The sequence below is a fragment of the Balaenoptera acutorostrata genome, chromosome 2 (genome assembly GCF_949987535.1).
Source record: "Balaenoptera acutorostrata chromosome 2, mBalAcu1.1, whole genome shotgun sequence".
In the NCBI taxonomy this organism is placed as follows: Eukaryota; Metazoa; Chordata; class Mammalia; order Artiodactyla; family Balaenopteridae; genus Balaenoptera; species Balaenoptera acutorostrata.
The window spans coordinates 178,817,566-178,832,946 of NC_080065.1; the positions used below are offsets into that span (position 1 = coordinate 178,817,566).

The following is a 15,381-nucleotide window of genomic DNA, read 5'->3' on the forward strand; positions in this document are numbered from 1 at the left end:
CAAATACTGTATTATATCACTTACATGTGGAATCTAAAAAGTACGACAAACCAGTGAATACAACAAAAAAGAACCAGACTCACAGATATAGAGGATAAACTAATGGTTACCAGTGGCAGGGGGAGGGGCAATATAGGGATGGGGGTGAGGCACAAACTATTAGGTGTAAGATACGCTACAGCATGTATTGTACAGCACGGGGAATATAGCCAATATTTTGTAACAATTGCAAATGGAGTGTGACCTTTAAAAACGGTATAAAAATTTTTTTAATTAAAAAAAAATTTAAAGAGTAACATTAGGAATAACAATAAAAGCAGCTACTTGGGGAATTCCCTGGCGGTCCAGTGATTAGTGCTCTGCGCTTCAAGAGTAGCCCCCGCTCACCACAATTAGAGAAAGCCCGCGTGCAGCAACAAAGACCCAACACAGCCAAAAATAAATAAAAATAAAATAAGTTAGAAAAAAAAAAAAAGACTCTGAGCTTCCACGGCAGGGGACATTTGTTTGATCCCTGGTGGGGGAACTAAGATCCCACATGGCTGTGGCCAAAAAAAAAAAAAAAAAAAAAAGGCAGCTACATTTGTCCTGCTAAGAGTGTAACTCACAGTTCTTGTCATTGAGTGAAAGAATAAATTATTTAGTAAATATTTATGGTATTAATTAATTAATTAAACACATATTGAGCACCCAGCACTGGGCCCTGGGGACACAGACATGAAAAGGACAAAGTCCTTGCTCTATTGGGGCGCACATGCATGTGGGAGTGACAGAAGAAACAAGATGAGTGGACGGGGACTTCCCTGGTGGCACAGTGGTTAAGAATCCGCCTGCAGTGCAGGGGACACAGGTTCGAGCCCTGGTCCAGGAGGATCCCACATGCCGCGGAGCAACTAAGCCCGTGCGCCACAACTACTGAGCCTGCACTCGAGAGCCTGCGAGCCACAACTACTGAGCCCGCGTGCCACAACTACTGAAGCCCACACGCCTAGAGCTGGTGCTCTGCAACAAGAGAAGCCACCGCAACGAGAAGCCCTGCACCGCAACGAAGAGTAGCCCCTGTTCGCCGCAACTAGAGAAAGCCTGCGCACAGCAACGAACGAAGACTCAACGCAGCCAAAACAATAAACTAAAATAAAAAATTAATCAATTAATTAAAAAAAAAGATGAGTGGATGGGTGGATGGATGAATGGTTGATTGGTTGGATGGATAGATGAATGAATGGATGGATGGATGGATGGATGGATGGGTGGATGGTTGGTTGGATGCATAGTTGGTTGGTCTGGGGTCTCCACCCACCACCCCTCCAGGGCGCAAAGGGAAAGTGAGGCGGGGCAGCTGTCCCATCCGAAGCTCCGCCCCTCCCCGCCGCCGCAGCGTCTTCACGTCGGCAGACTGCGCCGCTCACCTGGTGGCCTCCCCTTTAAGACGCGCTCACCTGGGTGCTCACCTGCGCGCGGGCGCTTCCGCAGGAAGAAGGAAGCGGCGCCACCGTCGCCTCCAGGCCCTCCCTCCCCACCAGCCAGGTCCGCCGGCCGCCACCATGTCCGCCTCGGCTGTCTTCATCCTCGATGTCAAGGGCAAGGTGAGGTTGGGCGCAGGGAGTGGGGAACGGACAGGTGAGGCTGCACCCTCCCGGACCTAGGGGCGGCCCCTCCTTACAGGCAACGAGGCCCCGGAAAGCTCTGGGGGCGTGGGGACACCCCTCCCCCAATCCCTGGGAGTCCCGCGTCGAATCCCACCTCCACTGTTCACTAGCCGCGTGTCTGAGGCAAGGGGCTTCTCCTCTCTGAGCCTCAGTCTCCCTGTCCGTACAAATGGGAATAACAGAAGTCCCCACCCAAGAAGAACGAATACAACCTTGTGCGTGTATACCACCTAGCACAGTAGCCCTGCTGCAAACGTTAGGCGTTCAATCAACTGAAATTATTATTTCTGTCACCATCATCATCCACAGTACTAATATTTGGGAAAGACAGCAGGGGCTGGAGACCCTAATTCCCCTTTGGGGCTGTCTTGTCCCTTTCTGGTGCCCCCTCCCATTCATCTTGTCATTCAGTAGCAATAATAACAGTGGCGGTGAAAATAATATTTCTGATAATAATCATAGTGGGAGCTAAGGTGTGTGAGGACCTGCGGGTGCCCTCTCTGTTCTAAACACTGGACTAAACAACCTCACCAAGTAGGTATTATTATTATTGACCGCTTGCTGCCTGCCAGGCAGAGCTATATGAACTATAAGAGATATATGGATATAATTGTTTCTTTTCTTTTTTTCTCTCTTTCTTTCCTTTCATCGTCCCTACCTCACCGATTTGGTGCATATGGAGCCTGGCTTGAGAGCAGGAATTCTGGAGCCGGGGCATCTTCGTTCAATTCCCAGCTTCCTCACTTACTGTGGGCGTGGTTCATACCTCAGTTTCCCCGTCTGTAAAACGGAGATGGTGATACCACCTACCTCATAGGGTTGTGGTGACAACAGAATAAATCAGCAGGGGGCTTCCCTGGTGGCGCAGTGGTTGAGAATCTGCCTGCTAATGCAGGGGACACGGGTTCGAGCCCTGGTCTGGGAGGATCCCACATGCCGTGGAGCAACTGGGCCCGTGAACCACAACTGCTGAGCCTGCACGTCTGGAGCCTGTGCTCCGCAACGAGAGGCCGCGATAGTGAGAGGCCCGCGTACCGCGATGAAGAGTGGCCCCCGCTTGCCGCAGCTAGAGAAAGCCCTAGCACAGAAACGAAGACCCAACATAGCAATCAATCAATCAGTCAATCAATCAATAAATCTTAAAAAAAAAAAAAATCAGCAAACAACCAGGCTTTAGTAGATGTCAGTGAGGGCTCTAGATGCTCTAGCTGTCATTATCACGTGCCCATTTTGCAGAGGAGGAAACTGAGATGCAGAGAGGCAGAGCCTTGCCCACACCCCCTCAGCCAGCAAGTAGGGTCAGAGCTTGGCACTCTGATGCCCCCGGGCGTAGAGTCCCTGGATCCCAGCAGTGACCAGACCTTCTCTGCCCACCCTCAGCCCTTGATCAGCCGCAACTACAAGGGCGATGTGGCCATGAGTGAGATTGAGCACTTCATGCCTCTGCTCATGCAGCGGGAGGAGGAGGGCGCCCTGGCCCCACTGATGAGCCACGGCCGGGTCCACTTCCTGTGGATCAAATACAGCAACCTCTACTGTATCCGGGGCCACGGGAGGATCCCTGGGGGCCCGGAGTGGTGGGCAGCTCAGGCCCAGAGGTGGTGGGCTGGGACAAGAGGTGCACAATACAGCAGTGGCTCAGGCTGGAGGGTGAGGGTTCAGGGTCTGTGCTCCATTGGAACCCTCCAAAATGGCACCTTTTCCTTAACCTCGCTGCCTGCAGTGGTGGCCACCACGCTGAAGAACGCCAATGCCTCCCTCGTGTACTCCTTCCTCTACAAGACAGTGGAGGTAGGTCCTGGCCTTCCATTGGCCGGCTGGTCTGTCTGTCTACCTGTTTTGCCCACCTTTTTCGGAATCCATCTCTCCTAGGAAGCTTTCCCTGGGGGTGTCACCATCAAAGCCCCATCACTCTGTGTTCTCATTAGCTGCTGTGGGATCATCTCGCCCTATAGGGTAGGAACCAAGGAGGTCTCCGGTGCTCAAATCTGAACCAGAGGGAACTGGGTTCCAGACCCAGCTCCCCCACTTCCTGGCTGTGTGACCTTGAACAAGTCACTTCTCTCTGTGCCTCTAAACTGGGTTTAGTCCTGCCGCAGGGTTGTTGTACAAATTAATCAAATTTGTACTTCTAAAGCACCTAAAGCAGTGCTCAGTATACAGTAAGTGCTCAATAAAGGTTTGGTATTATTGTTAGCATTACCACTAATGTTGTATCATACTATCATATAGTAATTTATTGAGCCCTTACTATATGCCATTCTCATTGACTGAGAAAGTGCTCAGTAAATACTTTTTTTTTTCCTTTGGTCGCCGTGCGGCTTATGGGATCTTAGTTCCTGACCAGGGATCGAACCCACACCCTTGGCAGTGAAAGCACAGAGTCCTGGACTTCCCTGGCCATCCAGTGATTAAGACTCCGTGCTTCCACTGCAGGGCACACGGGTTCGATCCCTGGTCAGGGACCTAAGATCCCGCATACCACAAGGTGCAGCCAAAAAAAATTCCTAGTAAATATAATATACTTTGACAAACAAGAGATCTGTATTGATGTGTCTCCTCCCTGCCAGGCAGAGGTGGGGACACAGCTGTGCATAAGACAGGCACGGTCCCTGCCTATGCTGAGGAGTTAAAGGGCAAGAAGGAGGGACTTCCCTGGTAGCACAGTGGTTAAGAATCCACCTGCAAATGCAGGGGACAAAGGTTCGAGCCCTGGTCCGGGAAGGTCCTACATGCCACAGAGCAACTAAGGCTGTGCGCCACAACTACCGAGCCTGTGCTCTAGAGCCCGTGAGCCACAACTACTAAACCCGTGCGCCACAACTACTGAAGCCCTCACGTTCTAGGGCCCATGCTCTGCAACAAGAGAAGCCACTGCAAAGAGAAGCCCACGCACCGCAGCAAAGAATAGCCCCCGCTCCTACTCTCCGCAACTAGAGAAAGCCCGTGCACAGCAACAAAGACCCCCCCAAAAAATAAATAAATAAATAAATAAATAAATATGTATATAAAAAAATAAAGAGCAAGAAGGAGATTCAAAGGGACATTGTGATAACCAGTGACTGGGGTGCTAGTCTCACCCTGATACTCACAGGGGTCGAGGGATAGTGGTGGCTTCACTGAGGAGCTGAGGCCTGTCACAAGGAGACTGCTGTGAGGACAGTGTCCTAAGCGGTGGGCATAGCATGTGCAAAGGCCCTGAGATGGGAACAGAAAAAAGGCCAGAGAGGCTGGAGCAGGATGAAGGATGGGGTTTCCAATGCTGGGTGACTGACAGGTTCTCTGCTGTGGTGATACCTATTAATCCCAGGGACTCCCATCGTGGGGTCCCCCAAGTCCTCCCAAGGGCCCCTGGATAGAATTCAGGGAGTCCATGAACTGAGACGTATTTCTGTGTAACAGTTTTCCTTTGCCATCTTGCGGGTTTTTTTGGTTTTTTTTGTTTTTTGCTGCGTGGCGCGTCTTGGCTTGTGAGATCTTAGTTCCCTAACCAGGGATGAAACCTGGGCCCTTGGCAGTGAAAGCGCAGAGTCCTAACTACTGGACCACCAGGGAATTCCCATCTTGTGTATTTTATTTCATGCATTTACAAACCTTGTTCTGAGGTGGGTCTGTTCCAGGAGGGCAGAGACCCTGTTGGCTTTGTTCACCATTAATATACCGACAGTGGTATACAGTAGGCGCTCAGTAGTTGCTTGTTGGGTGGCTGGCTGGGTGAGTGGGGACTCAGCCCACAGCTACACCAGCCACACCTCTGTGGATGTCGGTCTCCCTGAACCTGCAGGTATTCTCTGAATACTTCAAGGAGCTGGAGGAGGAAAGCATTCGAGACAACTTCGTCATCGTCTACGAGCTGCTGGATGAGCTCATGGACTTCGGCTTCCCACAGACCACGGACAGCAAAATCCTGCAGGAGTGAGTGGGCCATGGGTCAACCACAGGGTGGGCCATGGGTGGAAGAAAGTTGGGGAGGGCTGGGGAAGTGTCCCTGGGCCTACCTGCTCATCTCCCTGCCTTCCTGCCAGATACATCACGCAGCAGGGCAACAAGCTGGAGACGGGCAAGTCACGAGTGCCACCCACTGTCACCAATGCTGTGTCCTGGCGCTCGGAGGGCATCAAATACAAGAAGAACGAAGTCTTCATCGATGTCATAGAGTCCGTCAACCTGCTGGTGAGCCCCTACACCTCTTCCCCACCCCTGCCACGGCCTTAGGGCAGGAGAGTGGGCCCTATGCCTGTTGACCCCCCCATGTGTGCATCCTTAGGTCAACGCCAACGGCAGTGTCCTGCTGAGTGAGATCGTGGGCACCATCAAGCTCAAAGTGTTTCTGTCGGGAATGCCAGAGCTGAGGCTGGGCCTCAATGACCGCGTGCTCTTCGAGCTCACTGGCCGTAAGTTTCTGGAAGGGGGCGCAAGCGGGAGCCTGAGACTTCGTCCCATCACGGGTGGGTGGTACCGAGAGACTTGCAGTCAGTTCTGAAATAGCACTCGCCCGCCCTCTTCTGGTTATGACCAGTACTGCAGCTGCTGGTTTCTTGCACAAACAACTGCTTCATTATTGAGTGCCAGGCGCAAGGACACCATAGTGAAGAAAAAAATCCCTGCCCTCATGGATCTGACATTCTAGCGGCAGTAGGAGACAGAATAGCATCATATTTAACAACCTGGCAGCAAGAGCCTGATTCCCGGAGTTCAGATCCTAGCTCCGCTCCTGGCCAGCTGGGTGACCCTGGGCAAGTTACTCATCCACTCCGGGCCTCAGTTTCCTCATCTGTTAAATGGGGGTGATCGTAGCGGTAGAAAGGGAAGACAAGGATAGGGACCGTGCCCCGGGCTCCAGGGTCGCCCCAGGCTCCAGGATCACGCTGCTAACTCGGCTCCGAGTTTCAGGGAGCAAGAACAAGTCCGTGGAACTGGAGGATGTGAAATTCCACCAGTGTGTGCGGCTGTCTCGCTTCGACAACGACCGTACCATCTCCTTCATTCCGCCCGACGGTGACTTCGAGCTCATGTCCTACCGCCTCAGCACCCAGGTAAGGCAGGGTGAAGCCCCTGGCAAGGGGTGAGAGTTGACCCCAGAGCCTCGGAGAACTCCCTCTTCCTCTGTCTGTAGGTCAAGCCGCTGATCTGGATTGAATCTGTCATTGAGAAATTCTCCCACAGCCGCGTGGAGATCATGGTCAAGGTGGGCCCTGGGGAATAATTACTCACAATGCTGGATCCACCCCTTCATACCTGCACCCCCCCCCCCATCAGTCTAACCTCATCTCCTACCTCTCTCCCTGCTCCTCACTTCCTTCCAGCCACGTGGGTCTTCTGGCTGGTTTTCAAACATGCCAGGCATGGTCCCCGGCTGTCCCCTGGATCATTCTGCCCCCAGCCACCCATATATCCACATAGCTTGCTCCTTCACCTCCTTCAGTTCTTTGCTTAAATGTCACCTCCTCAGAGAAGCCCTCCCTGATTTCCCCACCTCCCTTCTTTGCTGTAGTTTTTCCCTTATTACTTACCACCATCTGACACATGATCTGTTTTACTTATTTACTTTCATACACATATATAAACCATAGAGTGTATTTATATGGTTTAAAGATTAATAATAAACCACACAGCTTATTTGAATGTGCCTGGCTCCACCAGCTCCTCTGAACCCCCACCTGCCCCTCCCCCAATTACTGCTCCTCCTTTGCCCGCAGGTAATCACAATTTTGAATTTCCTGTAAATAATTTCTTTGCTTTTCTTTATAGTTTTGCCACCTGCATTTATAACCACAAATATTTCATTCTTCCGGTTTCTGACCTTTATATCCATGGACTGGAGCTGTATGACTTTTTGTATAATTTGCTTTGTTCAGGTAACGTGGATTTTTAAGAGGAATCCCAGCAGCCAGAGCTTAGTGCATCCATTTCTGTGGCTGTAGAATATTCCACCGTGAGAATCTTCTGTCCCGTCTCTTGCATGGGTTTTTTTCAGTTCCTGGCTATTGTGGTTCACCTTGCCTTGAATAGCCCTGTGCTTGTTTCCCAGTGCCCCAAGCAAGAGCTTTTCCAGAGCATATAGTTAGCCCCTTTTACAGATGGGGAAACTGAGGCCCAGAAGAATTAAGATGTCATTCATCTAGGAAGGGAGCGGGCACGTTGAACTTGGGTCTGCCTGGCTCAAGAGTCTGTGTTCTCAGATTTAACTTTGTTCCCCAGTCTTAGAGTCTTCGGGGAGCTGGGTTGTGGAGTGGACGGTCACGGGGCGGGGGGCGGGGGTGTTGACATCCCCAGTGTCCCCGTCTCTGCAGGCAGGGAAAGTGGAAAGGGCCTTAAAGCTGGTGCCTTCCAGAAAGAACACCCCCTGCCTTGTTTTACCTCCAGGTCCTCTGGCCCCAATCCCACCTCTCATATATTCCCCACCACCACCAAATTCATAAATAAGAGCAGTCATCATAATGCTAGTCACTGCACATGGACACTTAGAGTCCTTGTGTTAAAAGCTTGTCCCAAGTCACACAGATCTAGATCTGGCTATAATGTTGTAACATCAGTAAGGAGAACATGTGAGGATTGAAAACACAGGCTTGGGTCAAATCCCTGCTGTGCTGGTTATCAACTACGTGACTCGGGCAAAAGCTCTTTCTCTCTGGGCCTCAGTCTTCTCATCTGTAAAATGGACCTTAGGAATGACTCCTACTTTAGAGAATTAGTGAGAGGGCTAACTGCTTGGCACAGGGCCCAGCACATGGTAGGGGGTCAGTAAATGTCAGCTTTCAAATGAAAACTCTGTGACGGGCTGAGGACCCATCAGGCTTTGCAGTCAGAAGCTTCGGCTGTGAGTCTTGGCCAGGAGCCTTCACTTTCTTGTCTGTGAAGTGGGCTGAGAGCAGAGCCTGCCCTAGGGGCTGCTCAAATGAGGGATCTTTTGAACCAGGCAAAGGTGTATGACACTTTCCAAACGGAAGGCACCAAAAGCAGGGCCTCTGGGGGACTTCCCTGGTGGTCCAGTGGTTAAGACTTTGCGCTTCCACTGCAGGGGGCGTGAGTTCCATCCCTGGTCGGGGAACTAAGATCTTGCATGCTGTGTGTGCAGCCAAAAAACAAAACAAAAAAACAAAATCAGGACCTCTGGAGTCTCTCCTGGGTGTGGACCCCGGCTCTGCCACTTGTTGGCTGTGTGTCTCCAGGCAAATGCTTTAACTTCTCTGTGCCTCTGTTTCCTCATCTGGAAAATAGGCTGGATTATGGTCTCCACTTCAGGGCTCTTGATGAGCTGGCACATGAAAAGGCCTTGGTGAATATTTGCATGAGTGAATTCTTCATGCCCCATGTTCTCTCCACTGACAGGCCAAGGGGCAGTTTAAGAAGCAGTCAGTGGCCAACAGCGTGGAGATATCTGTGCCGGTACCCAGCGATGCCGACTCCCCACGCTTCAAGACCAGCGTAGGCAGTGCCAAGTACATGCCAGAGAAGAACGTCGTTATCTGGAGTATCAAGTCTTTTCCGGTGAGCACTGGGGATGGGCGGGGGATCTGGGGGACCTGCCCCTGCTTCTTGAGGGCAAGGCAGAGAATAAATCAGAGAGCCACCTACGTGTGCACATGGCTATCCTTCGGGGATGATAAAGCTGGAAAGCAGACCAGCATAATAGTTAAATTTTCCCAATCCCAGACAGCCTTGGGAATCCCACTTCCTCTCATGGAGCCTCAGTTTGCCCATCTGTAAAATAGGCAATATCATGTTACCCACATCCTTGGGCTGCTGGAGGATTGGTCTGTCCCTGGGATATTGGTGGGGCTGTTCATTGGGGTCTGGAAAATGGGAGGTGATCATTAGAAGGTCCCCGACCAGGCTTTGCAGTCAAAAGCTTTGGCTGTGAGTCTTGGCCAGGAGCCTTTACTTTCTGGTCTGTAAAACGGGCTGAGAGCAGAGCCTACCCCTAGGGGCTGCCATGAGAATGGTCTGGGGTATAGAGGGGCCTCTCAGTGTGTCTGATACCTCCATGTGCCCTCAGGGGGGCAAGGAGTACCTGATGCGCGCCCACTTTGGCCTCCCCAGCGTGGAGAAGGAGGAGGTAGAGGGCCGGCCCCCCATCGGGGTCAAGTTTGAGATCCCCTATTTCACCGTCTCCGGGATCCAGGTGAGAGAAGTGGGCAGAGTGGCTCCTCTCCTTGACCTCAGTGGGTTCCCTGCTCTCCCGTCTCTTGGCTTGGATCACCTCCGTTCCCTGGCCTGGCTCATCTCTCCTTTGCAATCATCCTTGTCTTTTCCTGGAACAGTGTTGCCTTTTCTGCTCTCAGCCTGGGTCCCCTCCCCCTCCCCCTCTTACTTTGCCCTGTGCCTAAACTGTGTTGTGTCTATTCCCTTATACTGGGCCATCTTTCCCACTGTCCTGGACCACCTCTCCCCTAACCCTCCCACACACTGTCCTTGCCACATCTTTGCCCTGAGCCATGTTACTTCATTTCTCCCAGCCTGTGCTTTCTTTTTTTTTAAAATATTTATTTATTTATTTTGTTGCACTGGGTCTTAGTTGTGGCAGGCGGGCTCCTTAGTTGTGGCATGTGAACTCTTAGTTGCAGCATGCATGTGGGATCAAGTTCCCTGACCAGGGATCGAACCCTGGGTCCCCTGCATTGGGAGCTCGGAGTCTTAACCACTGTGCCACCAGGGAAGTCCCCAAGCCTGTGCTTTCTTATTCCCTGAAGTTGTGTTATATATTTTCCCCTGGCCCCAGCCAGCTCTCTCCCCCTAGCCTGGGCCACCTCCTTTCATCCCTTTTCAGGTCCGATACATGAAGATCATCGAGAAGAGTGGTTACCAGGCCCTGCCCTGGGTCCGCTATATCACCCAGAGTGGCGGTAAGGCAGCCCAGCTCCCTGGGATGACGGAGACAAGGAGATGAAAGGGGATGGTCTTGGGGCTTTAATACATCCTGTCTCAGAGGGCTCCAAAACTCAACAGGCCTGGCGCCACGTCTACCCTGTCTTTGTCAGTGTGCCACCCTGGGCCTCGGTTTGCTTATCTTTACAATGGGGACAGTTGCCAGTTCCAGGGTAGTGGTGGTGGGGTTTGGATGAGGGGCTGAACACACAGCACCCCCATCTACTGCCTGGAAGCAGGCTTGTTGCTATGGTTACAGTCCCCATGTTTGAGCCCGTCCACAGCCTTGTTACATACCTGTAGGGTTGATCATGAGCGCTGGGGAAGGGGCTGGATTTGGGTGGGGGGCCTGTCCCTTTGTCTCCTTTCCCCAATTCTGAGATGGTCCCCGCTCATTGTTTCCGTGCAGATTATCAACTTCGTACCAGCTAGAAGGGAGAAGAAGTGGGGGTTTGAACACGGGCCGTCCTCTCCCCAGGCCCCGACTGCGGACTCTAGAGAGAGAGAGGGAAGATGGGATGTGTGTGTGTGTGTGTGTGTGTGAGTGTGTGAGAGAGACGGCAGTCCCTGAATTAGCAGTTTCTTAAGGGCTGGCTGGCTCCCAGCCTTTTCCTTTACCCATAGGCTGGGAGGGATGGTCTCCCTGTCTCCAGGCTCCCGCCCCTCCCCCCTCCCATTTTATATGAAGAAATAGAAAAGGGGCTTAAGTCCCCCTCATGAGTGCCTTCTTGCAGTGACCTGCCTTAGGAGGTGTGGGGAGGCCCTCCTCCACAGCTGCTGAGCCCAGAGGCCCGCTGGCCTATTCTGAGTTTTCGGATGACATTAAAAATGAATCTAGCTGCTGTTATGTGTTTCTTGGCTGGGGGCTGGGGGTGCCAGGGCTGTCCCTGAAGTGCTGGGATAAGCGTGAGCAACACATATCCATTTCTCATCCCGATGGTCACTCATCTGGGCCCTCGCAGTTGCCCCCACTTTGGTTCCCAGGGCTCTGGGCTTCCCTCCCCCACGACAGCCAGTTACCATCATAGCCGCCAGAGGGCGCCCGTTAACTCCTAAATCAGATCATGGCTCCATTCTTTTTAAAAAGTGAAAGTCAAGCGCTCACCGCAGCCCACAGGCCTGATCAACATTACCCCTCCCCCTCACCTATCTGCCCTCACCTCCTGCCCCCTCTCTCCCTCTATACCTCACTCTTCCTGGACTTACTAGGCGTGCTCCTACCTTAGGGCCTTTACATCTGCAGCGTCTCCACCTGGTATGCTTTCCCCCAGATATCCACATGGCTCCTTCCCTCACCTTCAGGTCTCAAATCAAATGTCACCTCCTCCGGGTGGCCCTCTCTGACCTCTCTCTTTCAACGGCCTTCTTTTCCCAAGAGACTATTACTTATCCCGTTTTGTCAGCTCCACAGTGTATACCATTCTGAAAATATGTAATTATTGTCTTCTCCAGCCCTAAACGGTAGGCATCCTGCAGCAGGAGGCACCCAGCTTGCTCTCCACTTGGCCGCCTAGTACACAGTAGGTGCTCTGTAAATGTTTGAAGGCCTCTGTTAAGAGCCTCCGACCGCGACTCTCGCCTCCCAGGCTCACCCACGTGGCACCTGCAGCGTGAACTTTCCTCCACGCCCTTGTACTTGCTGTGCCCCGGCTGGCCCCATCTGAGCCGAATGTGATTCCTTCCTCACCCACCCCATTTCCACGTTTTATTTTCTTCACCGTGCTTAAGACTATCTAAAATTATTTAGTTGCTTGAATGTGCGCTCCACAGCGCCGGGTTCCTGCACACACAGAATGGTTCCTGCACACAGAGTGAATGAATCAAATAAAGCGCTCAGCCCAGTAAGAGCTAATAAATACTTATCGCACGGTAGAACTCCGAACAGGGCGGCCCCAGCCCTGCCTCCTTTTCCCTCGGAGATGCCGAGGTCCCGGAGCGGCCCGCGCTGCCCTGCTCCTGACCTTTCTCCCCTGGGTCAGTTAAACCGGCCCTCTTTCCCGCCCGCCCCGCGCATTTGAAAAACCGAAAACCCCGCCATTGCCGGCGGTCTACCGGTCGCCGCAGTTCGTCCAATCAGAAGCGGACCCGCCCACGCCGGTGCGCACAGCCCCCCTGGCGACGCGTGGCCATTGGCTGCGCTGGCCGAGTGGGCGGGGCACTACGGGGTCCAGAGCCGGGCAACGCAGCTGGGCTAAAACGTAGCGAGTTCTTAAGAAAACGAATCCGCGGCGTTTGGGGGCGGGACCCCGAGCGCGCTGGCTCCGCCCCCTGGCGGCCGGCTCGGCTGCGGCGTCGGCGTCTGCTCAGAACAGACCCCGCCCGTCGAGGAGGAGGGAGGGTGAGTTGGGGGAGACCCGGCCCCCAAGGGGCGGGCGCCGGGCCGGGCGCTGCGGGCCTCGGAGGGTTGGGCCCGGGCCCACCGGCCGACAGGGGGAGGAGCCGGCCAGGAGGGCGGGGGTCGCGCAGGAGCCCCGGACTGGCGAGTCGGACCAGGATCCTCGCACAGGCCGGGGACGCTGTGGGAGGGTTGTTCGGGCCAGCGCTGGTGGGCTCCCCCGCACTGACCGCGTCGGGGTGGGGCGGGGGGCTTCGCAGGCCGCAAATATCGACATGCTGCTGGAGGAGGTCCGCGCCGGCGACCGGCTGAGCGGGGCGGCGGCCCGGGGAGACGTGCAGGAGGTGCGCCGCCTTCTGCACCGCGAGCTGGTGCACCCCGACGCCCTGAACCGCTTTGGCAAGACGGCGCTGCAGGTGAGGCCCGGCCCGCCCGCAGCGAGGGCGAGGCGGGGAGCGGGGCGAGGACCGGGACCCCAGACACCTTCCTTCTTCTCTCCTTGTTCCCGTTGGTAGCCGACTGGGGTCTGTTCCTCCATCGCTGGGCTGACTTGGCTCCCTGATGTCCCCTTTCTTAGGTGGATGGTGGATGGGGTTAGGTTGGGGGAGGGGAGAACTTTCCATCTTTGGAGTATTCCTTGTTCTCTGATTGCGGAGGATTCAGTTTCCCTGGAGAAGTTCGTATTCCTTGGGTGAGGGTTCAGCTTCTTTGGATCCCGGTTTCATGAGGACGGCTCCGGTTTCTTGGAGCTTGCATGGAGGATCCGACCGCAGGAAGAAAGGATTCATGTTTCCAGGGTGTCCCCATTTTCTGGGGGGTTCTCTTAGAGGTATCCAGTTTTTGGGGGGCGGGGAATCTCCATTCCCGCGGGATTTTCATATTGGCATATTACTGGGGGGATCCCAATAAGAGAATAGTTACAGATTGCATGGGAGTCTCTCTTCCCTTGGGGACATTTACAAAAGGGGAACCCCATTTCTTGAGAGGGTCAGGTACCTTTGGGAGCATCCTCACTATATGGGAGGGGGAAATTCCATGGAGAAGGAGTTTCAAATTCCCTGGCCATCTCCTTTCCCTTGAGGGGGCTGTTCTCTGAGGTCTGTTTCCTGGCGGGGGTTTCATATTTCCTGATGATTTCCCATCTGTGGAGAGAAGTGTCTCTGGTTCCTTGGGGGAGGGTCTCAGGTTCCTTGAAAGTTTCCATGGGGCTATATCCTAGGGGGAGTGTATTATCCTTGGGGGGGGGGGGTGACCAGTTTTTTGAGGGTCCTTATTCCCAGATCTTGTTCTATGGGGTCTCAACAGCTGCCTGGGAGTTGATGTTCCCTGAAGTTCCTCGTTCGCTAGAGGACCTCGTCTCTGGCATTCTCTACTCCTGAATGACCCCTCTCTGCAGTCACCCATTTTCCTGGACCTCCTCCTTTGGAGACCCCCTAACCCTCTACCCCCCGAACAGGTCATGATGTTTGGCAGCCCCACCATTGCCCTGGAGCTCCTGAAGCAAGGTGCCAGCCCCAACGTCCAGGATGCCTCCGGCACCACTCCAGCCCATGATGCAGCCCGCACTGGATTCCTTGACACCCTGAAAGTGTTGGTGGAGCATGGCGCTGATGTCAATGCACCTGATGGCACCGGGGCCCTCCCCATCCATCTGGCAGTGAGAGAGGGCCACACGGCTGTGGTCGGCTTCCTGGCTGCTGAGTCTGATCTTCATCACAGGGACGCCAGGGGGCTCACACCTCTGGAGCTGGCAAGGGGGAGAGGCGCTAAGGATCTCATGGACATACTGCAGTGGCACACGGTGGCACCACTGTGACCTGGGGCCACCCACTCCGGCAGCAGGACCCGGCTGGGTTCTGTGTCAGAAGAGGAGGGAAGAAACACTTTCTCCCTTTCTTCCTCCTGCCCACTGCCGAGGGGCACCAGTTTGTGGCTTGTTGGTGTTGATTTCTGGGGTGTGTGTGTTTGAGGTACATTTCTCATTTTTTTTTCTCACCCCTTTTGGTGTGTTGGGCAGAGAAGGGCTCCTGCAGGCAACAGCCACCTAAACGGTTCGGTTTCCTCCACGCCCCGACTGCTGGGGCTACAGACGAGTCCCAAGGGCAGAGCGTTTAAAGCCCCAGCCCTAGAGTGAGGTCATCGCTTCCAAGGCTCCTGGAACCTGTCGACCTTGGCCGGCTGTACCCAGAGAGAGACCTCAAGTGTGCACACTGCTTTCCGGCATGGGGGGGGGGGGGAGTGTTCCAAATCAATAAAAGGGTAGTATGAGTTCATTCATATTTTGTTGAAAGCTTGGTTTCCAGTCCCTTGTACAGCGTTAAAGAAAAAAAAAAGTCTATTTATTATGATTTATGGAAGAAATTGTGTGTGTAATTTAATGTTTTTACCCATTAAATTAAGACTTGTGCATGATCACAGCGCCGGTGGCTTCTGATTTTTGAGGCTGCGATGGAAAGTTGCGTGTTCAGGATGTTTGTGGGGGTGGGCACCGGGGTCGCGGATCCTGGATGCTTTGAGGGAGGGGAGAGA

General features: G+C 53.6%; 2 protein-coding genes and 1 long non-coding RNA gene across 5 annotated transcripts; 2 read left to right on the plus strand and 1 right to left on the minus strand.

Moving 5' to 3' along the window:
- Positions 1 to 1,501: 1,501 nt before the first annotated feature.
- On the plus strand, positions 1,502 to 11,014 carry AP1M2 (adaptor related protein complex 1 subunit mu 2). 2 transcript variants are annotated; one of them, XM_007168974.2, is made up of 12 exons: positions 1,502 to 1,586; positions 3,030 to 3,186; positions 3,373 to 3,440; positions 5,434 to 5,564; positions 5,675 to 5,822; positions 5,917 to 6,043; positions 6,537 to 6,685; positions 6,766 to 6,837; positions 8,982 to 9,140; positions 9,649 to 9,774; positions 10,420 to 10,495; positions 10,927 to 11,014. In XM_007168974.2, the coding sequence occupies exons 1-12, from the start codon at positions 1,545 to 1,547 to the stop codon at positions 10,947 to 10,949; spliced, it is 1,278 nt and encodes a 425-aa protein (XP_007169036.1). In that variant the 5' UTR covers positions 1,502 to 1,544; the 3' UTR covers positions 10,950 to 11,014. The 2 variants fall into 2 exon arrangements, with proteins under 2 accessions (XP_007169036.1, XP_007169037.1); XM_007168975.2 differs by having other exon boundaries at positions 6,543 to 6,685.
- On the minus strand, positions 5,289 to 12,490 carry LOC130706390 (uncharacterized). Of its 2 annotated transcripts, XR_009006670.1 has the most exons (4): positions 10,815 to 11,573; positions 7,453 to 9,261; positions 5,648 to 6,844; positions 5,289 to 5,556 (listed from the first exon to the last, which is right to left on the minus strand). It is a non-coding gene; the product is annotated as an uncharacterized LOC130706390 (long non-coding RNA). The 2 variants fall into 2 exon arrangements; XR_009006669.1 differs by lacking the exons at positions 5,289 to 5,556; positions 5,648 to 6,844 and adding an exon at positions 12,377 to 12,490 and having other exon boundaries at positions 6,949 to 9,261; positions 10,815 to 10,945.
- A 267-nt stretch (positions 12,491 to 12,757) lies between these two features.
- On the plus strand, positions 12,758 to 15,264 carry CDKN2D (cyclin dependent kinase inhibitor 2D). The gene is made up of 3 exons (XM_057540881.1): positions 12,758 to 12,855; positions 13,113 to 13,268; positions 14,309 to 15,264. Exons 2-3 carry the CDS (start codon positions 13,128 to 13,130, stop codon positions 14,666 to 14,668), a joined length of 501 nt encoding a protein of 166 aa, XP_057396864.1. The 5' UTR covers positions 12,758 to 12,855; positions 13,113 to 13,127; the 3' UTR covers positions 14,669 to 15,264.
- The last annotated feature ends 117 nt before the right edge of the window (positions 15,265 to 15,381 follow it).